At 43.3% G+C, this 18523-nt stretch overlaps 1 protein-coding gene across 4 annotated transcripts in view; it reads left to right on the forward strand.

Moving 5' to 3' along the window:
* The first annotated feature begins 9299 nt into the window (after positions 1–9299).
* The window catches only part of atp11b (ATPase phospholipid transporting 11B (putative)), a 190144-nt gene continuing 180920 nt past the window's right edge, over positions 9300–18523 (forward strand). For all 4 annotated transcript variants that reach the window (XM_041217012.1, XM_041217005.1, XM_041217020.1 and 1 more), the window contains exon 1: positions 9300–9522. In XM_041217012.1, the coding sequence (XP_041072946.1) occupies positions 9496–9522 (27 nt within the window). In that variant the 5' untranslated portion in view covers positions 9300–9495. The remainder of the gene's footprint in view (positions 9523–18523) is intronic.

Here is an 18523-nt window from a genome sequence, read left to right on the forward strand (position 1 = left end):
TTGGGGGGGGAGTGGGGGGTGTTGGGTGGGGGGGGAGAAGTGGAGGGGGGTTGTGGTTGTAGGGACAAGCAAGCAGTAATAGAAGCAGATCATCAAAAGATGTCACAGACAACAGAACAAAAGAACACATAGGTGTTGAAGTTGGTGGTATATATCTAAACAAATGTGCTAATTAAGAATGGATGGTTGGGGAATTAAGGTATAGCTGTAGTGGGGGTGGGGGAAGCATAAAAAATTTAAAAATATTTAAAAATAATGGAAATAGGTGGGAAAAGAAAAATCTATATAATTTATTGGAAAAAACAAAAGGAAGGGGGAAGAAACAGAAAGGGGTTCAGGACCTAAAGTTGTTGAATTCAGTATACAGTCCGGAAGGCTGTAAAGTGCCTAGTCGGAAGATGAGGTGTTGTTCCTCCAGTTTGCATTGGGCTTCACTGGAACAATGCAGCAAACCAAGGACAGACATGTGGGCAAGAGAGCAGGGTGGAGTGTTAAAATGGCAAGCGGCAGGGATGTTTGGGTCATTCTTGCGGACAGACCACAGGTGTTCTGCAAAGCGATCGCCCAGTTCACGTTTGGTCTCTCCAATGTAGAGGAGACCACATTGGGAGCAACGAATACAGTAGACTAAGTTGGAGGAAACGCAAGTGAAATGCTGCTTCACTCGAAAGGAGTGTTTGGGCCCTTGGACAGTGAGAAGAGAGGAAGTGAAGGGGCAGGTGTTACATCTTTTGCGTGGGCATGGGGTTGTGCCATAGGTGGGGGTTGAGGAGTAGGTGGTGATGGAGGAGTGGACCAGGGTGTCCCGGAGGGAACAATCCCTACGGAATGCCGACAGGGGCGGGGGTGAAGGGAAGATGTGTTTGGTGGTGGCATCATGCTGGAGTTGGCAGAAATGGCAGAGGATGATCCTTTGAAAGCGGATGCTGGTTGGGTGATAAGTGAGGACAAGGGGGACCCTATCATGTTTCTGGGAGGGAGGAGAAGGACTCCATCCCATTCTCTAAGCTCCTTCGCCTCCATCTCATCTGTTCCGATGATGCTACCTTCAAAAACAGTTCCTCTGACATGTCCTCCTTCTTCCTTAACTGAGGTTTTCCACCCACGGTCGTTGACAGGGCCCTCAACCGTGTCCGGCCCATCTCTTGCGCATCCGACCTCACGCCTTCTGCTCCCTCCCAGAAACACGATAGTGTCCCCCTTGTCTTCACTTATCACCCCACCAGCCTCCGCATTCAAAGGATCATCCTCCGCCATTTCTGCCAACTCCAGCATGATGCCACCACCAAACACATCTTCCCTTCATCCCCCTGTCGGCATTCCATAGGGATCATTCCCTCCGGGACACCCTGGTCCACTCCTCCATCACCACCTACTCCTCAACCCCCACCTATGGCACCACCCCATGCCCACGCAAAAGATGTAACATCTGCCCCTTCACTTCCTCTCTCCTCACCGTCCAAGGGCCCAAACACTCCTTTCAAGTGAAGCAGCATTTCACTTGCATTTCCCCCAACTTAGTCTACTGCATTTGTTGCTCCCAATGTGGTCTCCTCTACATTGGAGAGACCAAACGTAAACTGGGCGATTGCTTTGCAGAACACCTGCGGTCTGTCCGCAAGAATGACCCAAACATCCCTGCCGCTTGCCATTTTAACACTCCACCCTGCTTTCTTGCCCACATGTCTGTCCTTGGTTTGCTGCATTGTTCCAGTGAAGCCCAATGCAAATGGAGGAACAACACCTCATCTTCCGGCTAGGCACTTTACAGTCTTCCGGACTGTATACTGAATTCAACAACTTTAGGTCCTGAACTCCCTCCTCCATCCCCACCCCCTTTCTGTTTCTTCCCCCTTCCTTTTGTTTTTTCCAATAAATTATATAGATTTTTCTTTTCCCACCTATTTCCATTATTTTTAAATATTTTTAAATCTTTTATGCTTCCCCCACCCCCACTACAGCTATACCTTAATTCCCCAACCATCCATTCTTAATTAGCACATTCGTTTAGATATATATCACCAACTTCAACACCTATGTGTTCTTTTGTTCTGTTGTCTGTGACATCTTTTGATGATCTGCTTCTATTACTGCTTGCTTGTCCCTACAACCACACCCCCACTTCACTTCTCTCCCCCCACCCAACACCACCCCCCCCAACACACACACACACATGCACACACACAGGCACACACCTTAAACCAGCTTATATTTCACCCCTTCCTTGGATTCACCTAGTTCTGTTGAAGGGTCATGAGGACTCGAAACGTCAACTCTTTTCTTCTCCGCTGATGCTGCCAGAGCTGCTGAGTTTTTCCAGGTAATTCTGTTTTTGTTTTGGATTTCCAGCATCCGCAGTTTTTTGTTTTTATATTTATGATTAGATCCAGCCCTGTGTTTCTCTGCAGTACAAGCTGATAAACTGGAATTATAGTGCCACCAAGTGAAAAAGATGTAATTACAACAAGTTTGTTTAGGAAGTTTCCATAATAAATGTGGACATACAAATTTAACATGGAAAAAGTTGATTTAAATGTGCCAGAATGTGCAACAGGATGTAGGGGTCTGTGCATTTATAGTATTTATAGTGCAGTGGATGAGATGATTATTCACCAATGAGGCTTTGCAGTCAAAACCAAGTTGAAATATCCAGAATGGGATATCTTCCCTTAAGACTTTCAAAAATCTTATTTGTGTTCAAGTTCCACACTTGAGGAGCTTCATTCAGCCTCGACATTTATCAGCTTACCTTACTATATTAGAGGTTTTTTGAGTCGGAGCTGTTTGGAACTGAAAGTATCTTTCTCTCTCCATAAATACTGCCGGACCTGCTGAGCTTTTCCAGCATTTTTTGTTTTTATTCCAGATTTCCAGCATCCACATTATTTTGCTTTCATGAAATACTGCACTTCTTTGAAATATGATTTTCATTCAGTAGATTGGGGATGCAGTTTGGATTGTAACATGAAGCACCAACACAGTCTAAAGTAACTTGGACTGACAATGTCTCATCACCAAAATTATCTACATGCACCTCATAATATCACCCTTTTCTGCTCTTGCTCAACTTGACTGCTGTTGAAACCCGTAGCCATCCTTTTGCTACCTCTAGACTCAACAATCCAGTTGTCTCTTGGCCGACCTCCACCCTCTGTAACTTGAGCTCATTCAAGTCACTGCTGTCAATATCCAAATGTACACTGCCCTGTTCACCCATCACCCTTGGGCTTGCTGACCTACATTGGCTCCTGGTTAAGCAACAATTTGATTTTAAAATTCTCATTCTTGTTTTTAATTTCCTTATAGCCTCGTTTCTCTCTATCTCTGTAATCTCCCCCAAACCTACAACCCTCTGAGATATCTGTGTGACTTCAATTCCTGGATCTTTCAAATGCCCAAACATCCTTAAACCTCTCCACCTCTCCAACTACATCGTGGGACGTTCTGCCCCATTTGCCCAAAGATGCGGGGGTCAAGAATCAGCCTGTTCAGTCACAGGAAGATCCATGGCAGAAACTTGGGACCCTGAGTAGACATCACTCTCAAATCGAGGGAGAGCTGACTATAATAGCGCTTCCTTGTGACCATAATGTAAATTCATGTATGTAAGAAAAAACCCATTAAACCAGTTTCTATTTTACTCAACTCCAAGTGATTTTGTCATGAAAGATATGACAATTTTGGTGACCATATGGGACTGCGGATTCCCTAGCTGAGAAATTTCCGGTTGAAGGAGTTCCCAGCTAACTAAACAAGGGACTCGTTACTGTTCATTGTATGAAAAAAAGGCTTAAAATCCAGTCTAAAAAAAAGTGCCTCATTCATGTAGCTGGACTGACGTTCAGAGATGAATGCAACTAGAGTCTTCAGCCAATTGATTCACTCCATGTGATATCAAGAAACAACTAAAGGGATTGGATACTGCAAAGGTTATGGGCCCTGTCAACATTCCGGCAAAAGTACTGAAAACTTCTGTTCCAGAACTAGCCACACCCCTGGCCAAACTGTTCCAGTACAGCTACAATACTGGCATCTACCAAACAATATGGAAAATTGCCCAGGTATGTCCTGTCCACAAAAAGCAGGACAAATCCATCCAGGCCAATTACCACCCCATCAGTCTCAATCATTAGCAAATTGGTGGAAGGTGTTATTCATTGTGCTATCACATGACAGTTACACAGCAATAACCTGCTCACAGAGGCTCAGTTTGGGTACTGCCAAGGCCCCTCAACTCCTGACCTCATTACAGCCTTGGCCCAAACATGGACAAAAGAGCTGAAATCAAGAGGTGAAATGAGAATGACTTCCCTTTGCATCAAGGCAGCTTTTGACTGAGTGTGGCATCAAGGAGCCCTAGCAAAGTTGAAGTCAATGGGAATTGAGGGAAAATTCTCCACTAGTTGGAGTCATACCTAGCACAAAGGAAGATGGTTGTGGTTGTTGGTGACCTCTGCCACCAGAAAGGACAAGAATAGCAGATGCATGGGAACACTACCACCTGCAATTCCCCTCCAAGACACACAGCATCCTGACTTGCAACGATATCTCTGTTCCTTTACTGTTGTTGGGCAATCCTGGAACTCTCTTACTAACAGCACTGTGGGTGTACCTAGACCAGCTGGACTGTAGCAGTTCAAGAAGGCAGCTCACCACCACCTTTTGAAGGCCAATTAGAGATGAGCAACAAGGGCTGGCCTAGCCAGAGATGCCCACATCCTGTGAAAGAATAAATAAAAAACATTACTGGGTGAGTGAGGGAGTACCGTCATGACCTAGGTATGGAGCACCTAAAAATGTTTTTTCACTGCTTACAATATCCTTAAAGATCCTGATTATCTAGCTGTCAACCAGGCAGTTTGGGGGAGGAAAAGGGTGATATTTTTGACTTAAGTAGGCCTAGAAGTGTATGAGGCGCTGAAGAATTTGCTCATCCCAGCAAAGCCAAAGGACACGCTACAGAAGGACATTTTGATTAAGCTTGAGCAGCACTACAATCCCAAGCCTTTGGGGACTGCAGAAAACTTTCATTTTGGAACAAGTAATCAGCTGCCTAATGAGGACAATGTGAATTTATTGGGCCTTGCATAAGCTGTCAATTCATTGCAATTTTGGAGAATTTCAAGAGACAGCATTGTGTGACAGATTTGTTTTTGGCTTAAAAAGTGAGTACATTCACAGTAAGTTGATGAAAGTTGACTTTTGACATAAGTTGTCAAACAGCATTTGCCATGGACATGGTGGAATGTGACTGGAGAGAAATTAGAGTTAACAACTGTCTGCTGAAGTGATTAAGCTGCAGATGTGTTAGCAGAACAATGGCAGATGGTGGAGGCTACCAGGATAGTAGCAGGGTACAACAAAGTCCTGTTATCAGTGCTTAGGTCAACACTGGGCACAGAAATGTCCACTTGTAAAGGAAGAGTGCTATAGCTGAACGAAGAAGGTATGTTGCAAGAAGGTCAATGGAGAAAATGTTAGCAGGAGGGAACATTAATTATTGAACAGCAGCAGGCTGATGACGAGTCAGTTGAGATCCATGTGATCGGAAGCATGAGGATGTCGAGTGGAAATTTGCAGGGCATTGTTGTCCAAGGAGCATTGGATGGAGCTCCGGTAGGCATGGAAGCTAACAAAAGTACATCTGTTAGCATGAATTCTGAGTTGCTGTATCATGAAAAGTTCAGTCAAAATCTGCTGGAAAAATTGCAAATAGAGTTATGCAGTTAAGGGGAAGAGAAAATTCCCTTAATTGGAAGTGCGTTGGTTCTGGTCAGATACAATAAGCAATATGCAAAATTTCCCATCATTGTTGTGAAAGGTGAAAACCAGCTTTGTTAGGAAGAAATTGGTTAGCTGCACTCAAATTAAATTGGAATGAGCTTTCTTGTGTTGAAGGGAAATTCACACCACAAGTTGACATGATCAATAAATACCCCAAGGTGTTTGGTGAAACGAGCAAACCAATTCAAGGGGACAAGGCTAACGTATGAGTTCAGAGGAACATAAGAACAGTTTATTGCAAGTTGCGCCCAGTACCCAAGCTCTTTGAAAGAAGATAGAGCAAAAGCTGAAAAGACTGAAAAGAGAACATCATGCCTAAGGTAGAGCAGAGTAATTGGGCTACTTCCATTAGGGTAGTACCAAATTCAGATGGTATTGTACGAGTGTGTGGTGATTATAAGGTAATCGTAAATCAGGTACTGGAATGTAATCCACCCAATTTGCCAAACATGGTGGATCTGTTCACAATATTGTTAGGAGGCCAGATTTTTTCAAAGTTAGATGTGACAAATGTCTATCTGCAACTTGAGTTAGATGATGAGTCTAAGTCATACTTGACTATCAATATGCACGTGAATCTACTTCTGTTTTATATTTGGTGTTTCTTCAGTCCACAGAATTTTCCAAGGGGTGGTGAACCAAATTTTTGCATGGGATTCAGAGAGTAGTGTGTGCCATACTTATTTCAGCTTCAGACTGACAGACCCATGATGACAGACTGATATAGATGCTCTAATGTTTGGAAAAGCATGCAGTTTGGCTGAAGGCACATAAATGTGAAGTGTTTCAAAACTCTGTAGAGTACTTGGGTCACAGGGTGGACAAGGATTAATTACAGAGATAAAAACAAAAAAACTGCGGATGCTGGAAATCCAAAACAAAAACAGAATTACCTGGAAAAACTCAGCAGGTCTGGCAGCATCAGTTCTGTCGAAGGGTCATGAGGACTCAAAATGTCAACTCTTTTCTTGTCCGCCGATGCTGCCAGACCTGCTGAGTTTTTCCAGGTAATTCTGTTTTTGTTAAGGATTAATTACATCCTACCAAGAATAAGGCTCAAACAATAAATGTGCCATACCCTCAGAACATCTCTGAGCTCAGATCTTTTGTGGGCCTCATGAATTGCTACAATAAATTCATACCAAATTTAGTAACATTACTGCATCCATTGAATGAACTCTTGAGGAAGGGTTCCGTGGAATTGGATGAAAGAGTGTGATAAGGCATTCAATTTGTGAAAACATCAGGGTACGATATTTGTACATTATGATTTGTTCAAAGAAGTTAAGCTTGTAAGTGGTGCCTCTCTATATGACATAAGTGCTGTGATCTCTCATGTGTTGGAGAAGCCAACTGAAGTATCGTCCTTGATTTTTGGAGTAAGAAAATTTCATAAGTACTTGTATGGGTATAGTTGCATGTTCAAAACTGACCACAAGCCACAGATGGCTATTCTAAATCCAGTGCTCACTTTAGCTGCAGTCTGAATGCAGAGATGGGCTTTGATTTTGTCTGCTTATAAGGTGACATTAAATATAGACGAGTGGAAGGTCATTGTAATGCTGGCTCGATGTCTAGATTCCTGTCCCTAGAGGTAGAGCCCAACAGGGAACATGTATTTTTCTTTTTGTGCATAGGTGAGTTGCCAATCACAGCTGATGATGTTCGTAGAACAACTTGTTGGGACCCTGTATTGGCAAGGGTGTATGATTATATCATAAATGGGTAGCTAACACAGATACTGAAATTAGAAATCAGGCCAGTTTTTTATGCACAAGAATGAATTGATAAAGGTTTTGGGGAGTCAGAGTTGTAATTCCTGAAAGGTGGAGTTTGCAGTTGCTATGTGATCTTCATGATCAACACTTAGGGATGTGTTTGACAAAAAGCCTAGCAAGAAGCTATCTTTGGTGGCCAGGGTTAGATAAGGAAATAGAAAACACAGTGAAATCATGTCATGCGTGTCATGCAGTAGAAAATAAACCACCATCAGTATCTTTGCAGCCATGGAAATAGTCAGCTAGAGTGTGGCAGAGTTTTTGCATCGATTTTGCAGAATTTGAAGGGCAATATCTATTCATTGTGATAGATAGCCATTCAAAGTGGGTTAAGTGATTTCCAATTAATCAAACAACTGGCAAAATTCTAGATATTTTGCATAGTTTGTTTGCTGCTAATGGGTTCCCAGAGGGAATTGTGTCCAACAATGGGCCTCAGTTCTGTTTAGAAGAGTTTGCACAATTCTTGAGATCAAATGGTGTAAAACACACCAGAGTCACACCGTATCATCCTGCTTCAAATGTAGCAGCAGAGCGCACAGTGCAAATTGTTAAGCATGCTCTTAAGCATATGCTAAATACAAATCTGAAGAAATGTCTGTTGTCATTGGATCACAGACTAGCGAACTTTCTGTTTACATATCATAATGTACCTCACACTACTACCTGCAGAACGCAAGCTGAATTGTTTCTTAGAAGACAGCTCAGAGCAAGATTTCATTGTTGAAGTCACATTTAGCACAGTCAGTAGAAGAGAAACAATCAAGACAGAAAGAGGGACATGGCAGGGTTAGAGTGAGGGAAAGAAGTCTGAAGTTGAACCAGGGGGTTAGAGTGAAGAATCATGATCACAAGCGGTTGAAGTGGCTACCAGGAAAAGTCGTGAAAATATGTGGTACTTGCACATATTTGGCTAAGACATATTGTAATGGAAAGATCAAGTCTGTACATATAAATCATGTTTTGCCTTCAGGGATTCACGAAAAAGAAAGAAGTTAGAAAGAATCAAATGAATCTGATGAATCAGATAGTTTGGATCCGAGTTGAGTACCAAAACTTATTCCAATACAAGCCATCCTGGAAACTAGTTTGTATCCAATCCAGAGTCAGACTGATATGTCCGATGAAGTAGAACATTCAATCACAGATCGAGGCCAAAATCAGTCCTTATTGGAAAAAACTTCTCCTCAGACTCAATTCAAGATGGATCAAGGTCTCTCCAAAAGCTCTGAAAGTTTGGGTCAGGAAAGGAGGTATCTCCTTAGGACTAGGAAACCTGTGGTTAAGTTTGATTTTTCAACAAAGGAAAACAAAGAGATGTATTAAGATTGTCTGGAAATTGAACATATTGTAACTTTTTCATCGAGGAGTGTAATCCTGCACCCTCTTGTGACGATTGTGTGCATGCATATATATAAAAGAAAAAGCCAATTAAACCAATTCCTTTTTTACCCAACATCATGCACGCAGGCGTGATCTTTGTCAGTAAAGATTTAACACGGAGGACCTCCCTCCTTTAAGACACTCCTTAAAATCTACCTATTGCACTAAGCTTTTGATCATCTGACCCAATATCTCTTTATGTGGCTCAGGGTCACATCCTAGGTGACAACTGCTCCTTGGTACTTCTTCCCAACTAGGTTGTAAGCGCTACCTGAATGCAAGTTGCGTTATGTTTCTGTTTCCATGACAAAGTCAGCCCCCTCCACCCCCCCCCCCACACGGAAGTGAGATGACGTCATGAAGGTGCTGTTTCCGGCACCGTGTGTGTGAGCTGATGATGTCGGTTCGGGACTGAAGCTGAATCCTCACCACCGAGTCCCGGGGGCTGAAGCCTCCTCGCCCAGCAGTCTGGGCTACGTCAGCAGCGAATCCGGGGGTGGCGGTGAGGGGGAAGCGGCTGCGGTTGGCCGTTTGGGCCTGCTGGAGCACCATGATCCGCTGGATCCGGCAGCAGTTGGTAGGTCAGATGCCGCTCTTGGTTTGTAAAGCCGCCTAGTAGGCGGGTGGTTGGGGGGGTGGTGGGGTTGCTGAGAGCGGCTGCCGATTCCTGATCAGCCGCTCGGTGTGGATAAGGACCCGGGACAATGATTTCTGTCTGCTCCTGCTGTGTGTATTTGGTGTGTGGCCAGGCTGTGGGCCGGAAAGTTAGCAAAGCAGCTGTTTGTCAAGCGGTGGGTGGGACTGGAACGGTTTCACACTTCGGCTTTGAGCTCCCGGTGTTGAGGTTTCAGCAACAGATATTTTCAACTAGAAAACGAAACAACCCTGTATCTAAACTGTGCCTGAAATTGTTGACCTGAGCTGTTGGTGTTCTATATCAGTAATCACTCTCAGCGACTCGAGTTGGTTTTTCCACTTCTCATAAGTTACTTGCCGACACCAGTTGCTTTTTTTTAAAAAAAAATGGATTGGGTAAAGGACCCGTTTCACAGGTTGGTTAGTTTTCAGAATTTTTTTTTTACAGTCTTACAAACCAGTAGCTGCCATCGGGGTGAGCTGTTTCACTCTTGAGCACTATATGACTGCTGTCAGTTTAGTAGTTTTGGCTCAGCACTTGACTCTGTCAAAGGCGCGCCCCGTCGAGATGGAATAAATATGAGATAAAAGCAAAGAACTGCGGATGCTGGAAATGATGTGCGTGAACTCTGATTCATTATTTGTGGGGGGAAAAAACTTACGCCACTAGTGTGTTGTAATTTCCCGAGGTGGAAGATCTTGCATCTCATCAGGAAGTCTAAAGAAACTTCTCGGCCAATAAGTTATTTTTGAAGACTAGTCAGCAGCAAATACTGCACAGAGCAGGATCTCAGAGTGAAGACGACCAGAATAGGAGCAAGCCATTTGTCCCCTCCAGATTTCACCATTCATTTAGATCACGGCTGGTCCAAATTTTCATTCCATTTATTTGCGTGACTTGGTCTCATACCTTTTAATAATATATGACAAAGATCTTTTTCCACCTAAGTTTTATAATTTTCAATTGGCCATCTGAGCAGCATTTTTAGAGTTCCAAATTTCCACTACCCTTTGTGTGTTTCCTGATATCTCCCCGAATGTAAATTTTAAGGTTATGCATCCTTGTTATGGACTTGCACACCAGAGGCAATAGATAGTTTTTGTTTTCTCAGCCCTATTAAAATCTTTAATCATCTTAAACACCTTCATTAGATTAACCCTAAAGCTTCCATACCCAAGGGAATACAAGCCTGTTTTCTCAATTTAACCCTTTTAGCCCTTATTCTGGTCAATAAGATGTGACTGATCTGTATTATTTATGCTGGTAGTTGAAATAAATGTTGTCCAGGACGCCAGGAGAACTCCCTAACCTTCAGACAGTAGCATGAGAATCTATTATGTCACTTCAGCAAGCTTTGTTTAATATGTCTTTGAAAATTAGCACCTCGGTAATCTAACACTGCTTCAGGACAGCACTGAAATACCATCTTGGATTGTGTGCTCAAATGGCTGAAGTGGGGCTTGAATTCATGAAGACCTGACACAGAGGTCAGAGTGCTGCCACTAAACAGTGCTGATACCAAGAAGCGTGATATATGCTAGCATATGCTCTTCTAAATTTTCAGGAACGTGAAATATTAGGACATCAAAATAATTTAGAAATATTTGTAAGAAAATTGAGCAACTTGCTGTTGTATAGCACCTTTAATGAAGGAAAACATCATAAGCTGCTCCACAAGAGCATAATCAGACAAAGTGAATACTGAACCAAAGGAGGAGATGTTAGGATATATGATTTAAAAGCTTGGTTAAAGAAGCAGATTGTAAGAAGGGTAAAAGGAGTAGGGCAAGAATTTGCGCTGAAGATAATAATGACTGAAGTCCCAGCTGCTAATGGTGGGGGTGAAGGGAGTGCGAGTTGGAGCATGTTGAGTTCTTAGAGTTATAGGACTGGTGCAGGTTGCAGATCTAAAAGATAGACCCATGGGGTTACTTGACCATGAGTATGCATTTTTAAAAAATCATACATTGGTAAACAGGAGGCTGATGTAGTTCAACATGCAGAAGGTTTATGGCTGAGTGGGACTTGGTGTGGCTTAGGAGTTGGGCAGCAGACATTTGTATGAATGCACGTTTGTGGGTGGTTGAAGACGAATAGTCAGCTGGGTCAACATTTAGAATAGTTGAGTTTTAAGATAGCAAAATCATGGGTGTGTTTCAGCAGCATACTGTGAAGCAGGGCTGGAGATGGGTGATTCTATGTATGTGGAAGGGGTGGTCTTTGTGATGGAGAGAATGTGAGATTAGAAGCTCGGCTCACAGTTGAATAGATACTAAGATGGTAGTGGGGACTGAAGACAATGGTTTTGGACATGATGTCTAGATAGAGGAAATTGTGGTTTATTCAGAACCGGATATCAGATGATCAACCTGACGAGAGGCAGTGAAAAGATTGAGAAAGATGGTGGCTAAGTAAAGCTGGGTGCTAACTGCATACTTGTGGAATCTGGCATCAGTATTGGAGAAGAAATGTTATCAATTCAACAACTAAAAGTAACAGAGATCAAGATTGACTCGTCTATTTACTAGATGCTGTATGAAATATGCAAAATAGTGAAGCCAAAGTATGTACTTTGCAAGGTTCTGATGTGAAAGGATATAAAAATCTATTAAAACAATCACCATTATGCTACTAAAGATAAAACAAGTCATAGCTTCATTGGTTGTAGTTTGTACTGGAAAGTTTTTCTCTGCGAAAGGTGCTATATAAGTACAAGTTGTTATGTAGTAAAGTAAGAAGCAGTGAGAGTCACAATTATTTATGCTACATTATGGCACACAGGAGACCATTCGACCCATTGAGTCTGTGCTAGCTCTCTGCAGTGCAATCCTGTTGGTCCCATTCCTCCACTTTAACTCCAAAGCCCTACAAGTTTATTTCCTTCAAATGCTCATTCAATTTCCTTGAAATCATTGTCTCTGCTTCCACTACTTCCAGGTAATGCTACTCGCTACATAAAAAAATATTTCACATTCCCTCTGTATTTCTTACCCAAAACCTTAAACCTGTCATATGAACTAGGAGTAGGAGTAGTCTGCTGGGCCTCTCCAGTCTGCTCTGCCATTCACTAAGATCAAGGCTGATCTATTGAAACCTCAACCGCACATTCCCACCTAACCCAGATCACAGAATCACATAATTGTTATGGTATAGAGGGAGGCCATTCAGCCCTTCATGTCTGCACCGGCTCTCTGAGCATTTTAACTTAATGCCAATCTGCTGCTTTTTCCCCATAACCCTGCACATTGTTTCTGTTTAAATAATCATCCAGTGCCCCCTTAAATGCCTCAATTGAACCTGCCTTCACCACACTTCCAGGCAGTGCATTCCAAACCCTAACTCCTCGCTGTGTGAAAAAGGTTTTTTTCACCTCACATTTTCTTCCTTTGCTAAACACTTTAAAACTGTACTGTCTGGTTCTCGATCTGTTTACGAGGGGGAACAGTTTCTCCCTATCTACTCTGTCCAGACCGTTCATGATTTTGAAAATTTCTTTGATGTCTCCTTTTAGTCTTCTCCTCTCCAAGGAAAACAGCCCCAGCTTCTCCAATTTTTCCTCATAACTGAAGTGTCTTATCCCTGGAACCATTCTCGTAAACCTCTTCTGCACTGTCTCCAATGCGTTAACATCCTTCCTGTAGTGTGGTGCCCAGAACTACACAATACTCATCTGAGGTCTAACCAGTGTCTCATATAAGTTCATCATAACCTCCCTGCTCTTGTACTCCATGCCCCTGTTAATGAAGCTTAGAATATTGTACGCTTTAGAAATAACAGTCCCAACCTGTCCTGCCACCTTTATTGACTTATGTACATATGCACCCGGGTCTATCTGCTGCTGCACACGCTTTAGAATATTATCCTTTATACTGTCTCTCCATGTTCTTTGTATCAAAGTGTATCACCTCACACTTCTTCACATTGAACTTCATCTGCCACCTATTTGCGCACTCCACCAATGTGTCAATGTCTTTTTGAAGTTCTACACTGTCCTCCTCCTCAATGTGCAATTCTCCCAAGTTTTGTGTCATCCTCAAGCTTTGAAATTGCCCAATGCCTACCAAGAACTAGATCATCTGTATATATCAGGAAAAGCAAGGGTCATTACTGACCCTTGGGGAACTCCACCACGAACCTTCTTCCAGCCCGAAAAATACCCATTAACCATTACTCGCTGTTTCCTATCCCTCAGCCAATTTTGTATCCACATTGCCACTGTCCCTTTTTTTCCATGACCTATGACTTCCCTCACAAGTTTGTTGTGTGGCACTGTATCGAATGCCTTGTGGAAGTCCATACACACCACATCAAAAGCCTTGCCCATATCAACCATCCCTGTTACCTCTTTAAAAAAACTCCAAGTTAGTTAGACAATTTTCCTTCAACAAATCCATGCTGACTGTTCCGAATCAATCCACATTTTTCCATGTGACTAATAATTCTATCCCAAATAATTGTTTCTAGAAGTTTTCCCACCACCGAAGTAAAACTGACTGCTCTGTAATTGCAGGGTAGATCTTTACAATCTTTTTTGAACAAGGGAGTATAATGTTTGCAATTCTCCAGTCCTCCGGCATTTCCCCTGAATCCTGGGACAATATTGCCAGTACCTCTGCAATTTCCACTTTCATTCCTTCAATATTCTTGGATGCACCTCATCCGGTCCCGGTGCCTTATCAACTTTAAGTACCGACAGCTTATCCATTACCACCTGCTTATCAATTTTAAACCCTTCTAGTGACTGATTTTCCACCTCTGTCACCATGGCCTGGGCACTTTTCACCCCATGGTTTATCTGCCTACCTTTGTTTTAAAAATATTCAAAGACTCTGCTTTTCCACTCGATCTCAACTGGGCAACCCCTTTTAAACAGTGACCCCCAGTTCTAGATTCTTCCACAAGAGGAAACATCCTTTCCACATCCATCACATCAAGACCTCTCAGGACTTTATATGTTTCAATCAAGTCGCCTCTCACTCTTCTAGACACCAGCAAATACAAGCCGAGTCTGTCCAACCTTTCCTCATAAGGCAGCCTGCCTATTCCAAGTATTAGTCCAGTAAACCTTCTCTGGACTGCTTCCAACGCATTTACACCCTTCCTTAAATAAGGAGACCAGTACTGTACACAGTACTCCAGATGTGGTCTCACCAATGCCCTGTAACTTTATTTTATCCATTCTCGGGATGTGAGCTTCACTGACTGGGCCAGCATTTAATGGCCATCCCTAGTTGCCCTTGAGAAGATGGTGGTGAGCTGCCTTCTTGAACTGCTGCAGTCCATGTGCTGTAGGTGCACCCACATTGCTGTTAGGAAAGGAGTTCTAGGATTTTGACCCAGCAACAGTGAAGGAACAGCAAAATATTTCCAAGTCAGGATGGTGAGTGAGTTGGAGCGGAACTTTCAGGTGGTGGTGTTCCCATCTATCTGCTGTCCTTGTCTTTCGATATGGTAGTGGTCATGGGTTTGGAAGGTGCTGTTGAAGGAGCCTTGGTGAATTACTACAGTGCATCTTGTAAATGATACACACTGCTGCCACTGTGCGTCGGTGGTGGAGGGAGTGAATGTTAGTGGATGTGGTGTCAATCAAGTGGGCTGCTTTGTCCTGGATGGTGTCAAGGTTCTTCAGTGTTGTGGGAGCTGCACTCATGCATGCAAGTGGGGAATATTCCAACACACTTCTGACTTGTGCCTTGTAGATGGTGGATAGGCTTTGGGGAATCAGGAGGTGAGTTACTCATCACAGGATTCCTAGCCTCTGCCCTGCTCTTGTAGCTACAGTATTTATATGGTTAGTCCAGTTCAGTTTCTGGTCAATGGTAACCGCCCCCCCAACCCCGTATGTTGATAGTGGGGGATTCAGTGATAGTAATGCCATTGAACATCAAGGGGTGATGGTTGGATTCTCTCTTGTTGGAGATGGTCATTACCTGACACTTGTATGGTGCAAATGTTACTTGCCACTTGTCAGCCCAAGCCTGGATATTTTCCAGGTCTTGCTGCATTTGGACATGGACTGCTTCAGTATCTGAGGAGTCGCGAATGGTGCTGAACATTGTGCAATCATCAGCGAACATCCCCACTTCCGACCTTATGATGGAAGGAAGGTCATTGACGAAGCAGCTGAAGATGGTTGGGCTGAGGGCACTACCCTGAGGAACTCCTGCAGCGATGTCCTGGAGCTGAGAGAACTGACCTCCAACAACCACAACCATTTTCCTTTGTGCTAGGTATGATTCCAACCAGCGGAGAGTTTTTCCCCTGATTCCCATTGACTCCAGCTTTGCTAGGGCTCCTTGATGCCACACTATCAAAAGCAGCCTTGATGTCAAGGGCAGTCACTCTCACCTCACCTCGGGAGTTCAGCACTTTTGTCCATGTTTGAGCCAAGGCTGTAATGAGGTCAGGAGCTGAGTGGCCTTGGCAGAAACCAAACTGTGTGTCAGTGAGCAGGTTATTGCTAAGCAAGTGCCACTTGATAGCACTGTTGATCCCTTCCATTACTTTACTGATGATTGAGAGTAGACTGATGGGGCGGTAATTGGCCAGGTTGGATTTGTCCTGCTTTTCGTGTACAGGACATATCTGGGTAATTTTTCACATAGCTGGGTAGTTGCCAGTGTTGTAGCTGTACTGGAACAGCTTGGCTAGGGGCACGGCAAGTTCTGGAGCACAGGTCTTCAGCACTATTGCCAAAATATTGTCACGGCCCATAGCCTTTGTAGTATCCAGTGCCTTCAGCCATTTCTTGATATCATGGGGAGTGAATTGAATTGGCTGAAGACTGGCATCTGTGATGCTGGGGATCTCTGGAGGAGGCCAGGATAGATCGGCACTTCTGGCTGAAGATTGTTGCGATGCTTTAGACTTATCGTTTGCACTGATGTGCTGGGCTCCCCCATCATTGAGGGTGGGGAAATTTGTGGAGCTTCCTGCTCCAGTTAGCTGTTTAATTGTCCACCACCATTTGCGACTGGATGTGGTAGGACTGCAGAGCTTAGATCTGATCCATTGGCTATGGGATCACTTAGCTGTCTATCACTTGCTGCTTATGCTTTTTGGCATGCAAGTAGTCCTGTTATAGCTTCACCAGGTTGACAGCTCATTTTTAGGTATACCTGGTGCTGCTCCTGGCATGTCCTCCTACACTCTTTATTGAACCAGTGTTGGTCCCCTGGCTTGATGATAGTGGTAGAGTGGGGGATATGCCAGGCCACGATATTACAAATTGTGTCCGAGTACAATTCTGCAGTTGCTGATGGCCCACAGTGCCTCATGGATGCCCAGCCTTGAGTTGCTAGATCTGTTTGAAATTTATCCCATTTAGCATGGTGGTAGTGCCACACAACGCGTTGGAGGATATCCTCAGTGTGAAGGTGGGACTTCGTCTCCACAACAACTGTGCAGTGGTCCTTCCTACCGATACTGTCATGGACAGTTGCATCTGTGACAAGCAGGTTGGTGAGGATGAGGTCAAGTATGTGCATGTATTCGTAACTGAAGCATAACCTCCCTACTTTTGTGTTCACTTCCCTTCGCAATAAATGATAACATTCTATGAGCTCTCTTAATTACATGCTGTACATGCAAACAAACCATTTGTAATTCATGCACTCTGACACCTAGATCCCTCTGCATCTCAGAGCTCTGCAATCTCACACCATTTAGATAATATGCTTCTTTTTGTCAATTTTGGCAGGAAGAATATTTCACATTTTCCCACATTATGCTCCATTTGCCAGATCTTTGCCCACTCATTTAACCTGTCTATATACTTTGTAGCCTCCTTGTATCCTTTCACAACTCACTTTCCTACCTGTCTTTGTGTCATCAGCCAATCTAGCAACCATATCTTTGGTCCCTTCATCCAAGTTATTTATATAAATTGTAAAAAGTTGAGGCCCCAACACTGACCCCTGTGGTACACCACTCGTTACATCTTGCCAACCATAAAGTGACCCATTTATGCCTATTCTCTGGCTAGCTAACAAGAAACAATCTTCTTTCCATGCCAATGTTACCCCTTACACCTTGAGCTTTTATTTTCTGCAATAACCTTTGATGTGGCACCTTATCAAATGCCTTCTGGAAATCTAACTACAGTACATCCACCAGTTCCCCTTTATCCACAGCACATTACTTCAAGGAACCCCCCAAAAATTGGTTAAACATGACTTCCCTTTCACAAAAATCTGCTGACTCTGCCTGATTACCTTGAATTTATCTAAGTGCCCTGCTATAACATCTTTAATAATAGCTTCAGACATTTTCCCTATGACAGATGTTAAGCTAACTGGCCTCCATTTCTGGTTTCCTCCATTCTGCCTCCCTCCCTTTTTGAATAATAGTTCTTGTACCGTCAGCTAATGGGGACAGATTGTCCTCGTCAACCTTATATAAACCCATCATTACCCTGTACACCTTTATCAAATCTACCCTCCATCTCATTTGCTGCAAGGAGAAGAATCCAACCTTCTCCAACTTAACCTCGAAGGTAAAACCCCCCAACCCTGGAACCATTTTGATAAATCTCTTCTGCACCCTCTCAAGAACCCTCACATCCTTCCTAAAGTGTGGTGACTAGAACTGGATCTAATACTCTAGCTGTGGCTTAACTAGAGCTTTATAAAGATTCAGCATAATTTGCCTGTTTTTATACTCAATGCCTACATTTATGGAACTTAAGATTGCATATGCTTTGCTAACCACTCTAGGTCCCCTCTTGCTGCACGCTTTCAGTACTGTGCCATTAAGTCTATATTGCACTTTCCCATCTTTACTGCAAAACTGCATCAACTCACTTTTATTTAATAAATTCCACCTGCCATTTATCTGCCCATTCTGCTGGCCTACCTATGTCCTAATGCAGCCGATTGATATCATCCTCAATGTTGGCCACTGCTCCAAGTTTAGTGTCATCAGCAAATTTTGAAATTTGCCT

The sequence above is a fragment of the Carcharodon carcharias genome, chromosome 2 (genome assembly GCF_017639515.1).
Source record: "Carcharodon carcharias isolate sCarCar2 chromosome 2, sCarCar2.pri, whole genome shotgun sequence".
Classification (NCBI taxonomy): domain Eukaryota; kingdom Metazoa; phylum Chordata; class Chondrichthyes; order Lamniformes; family Lamnidae; genus Carcharodon; species Carcharodon carcharias.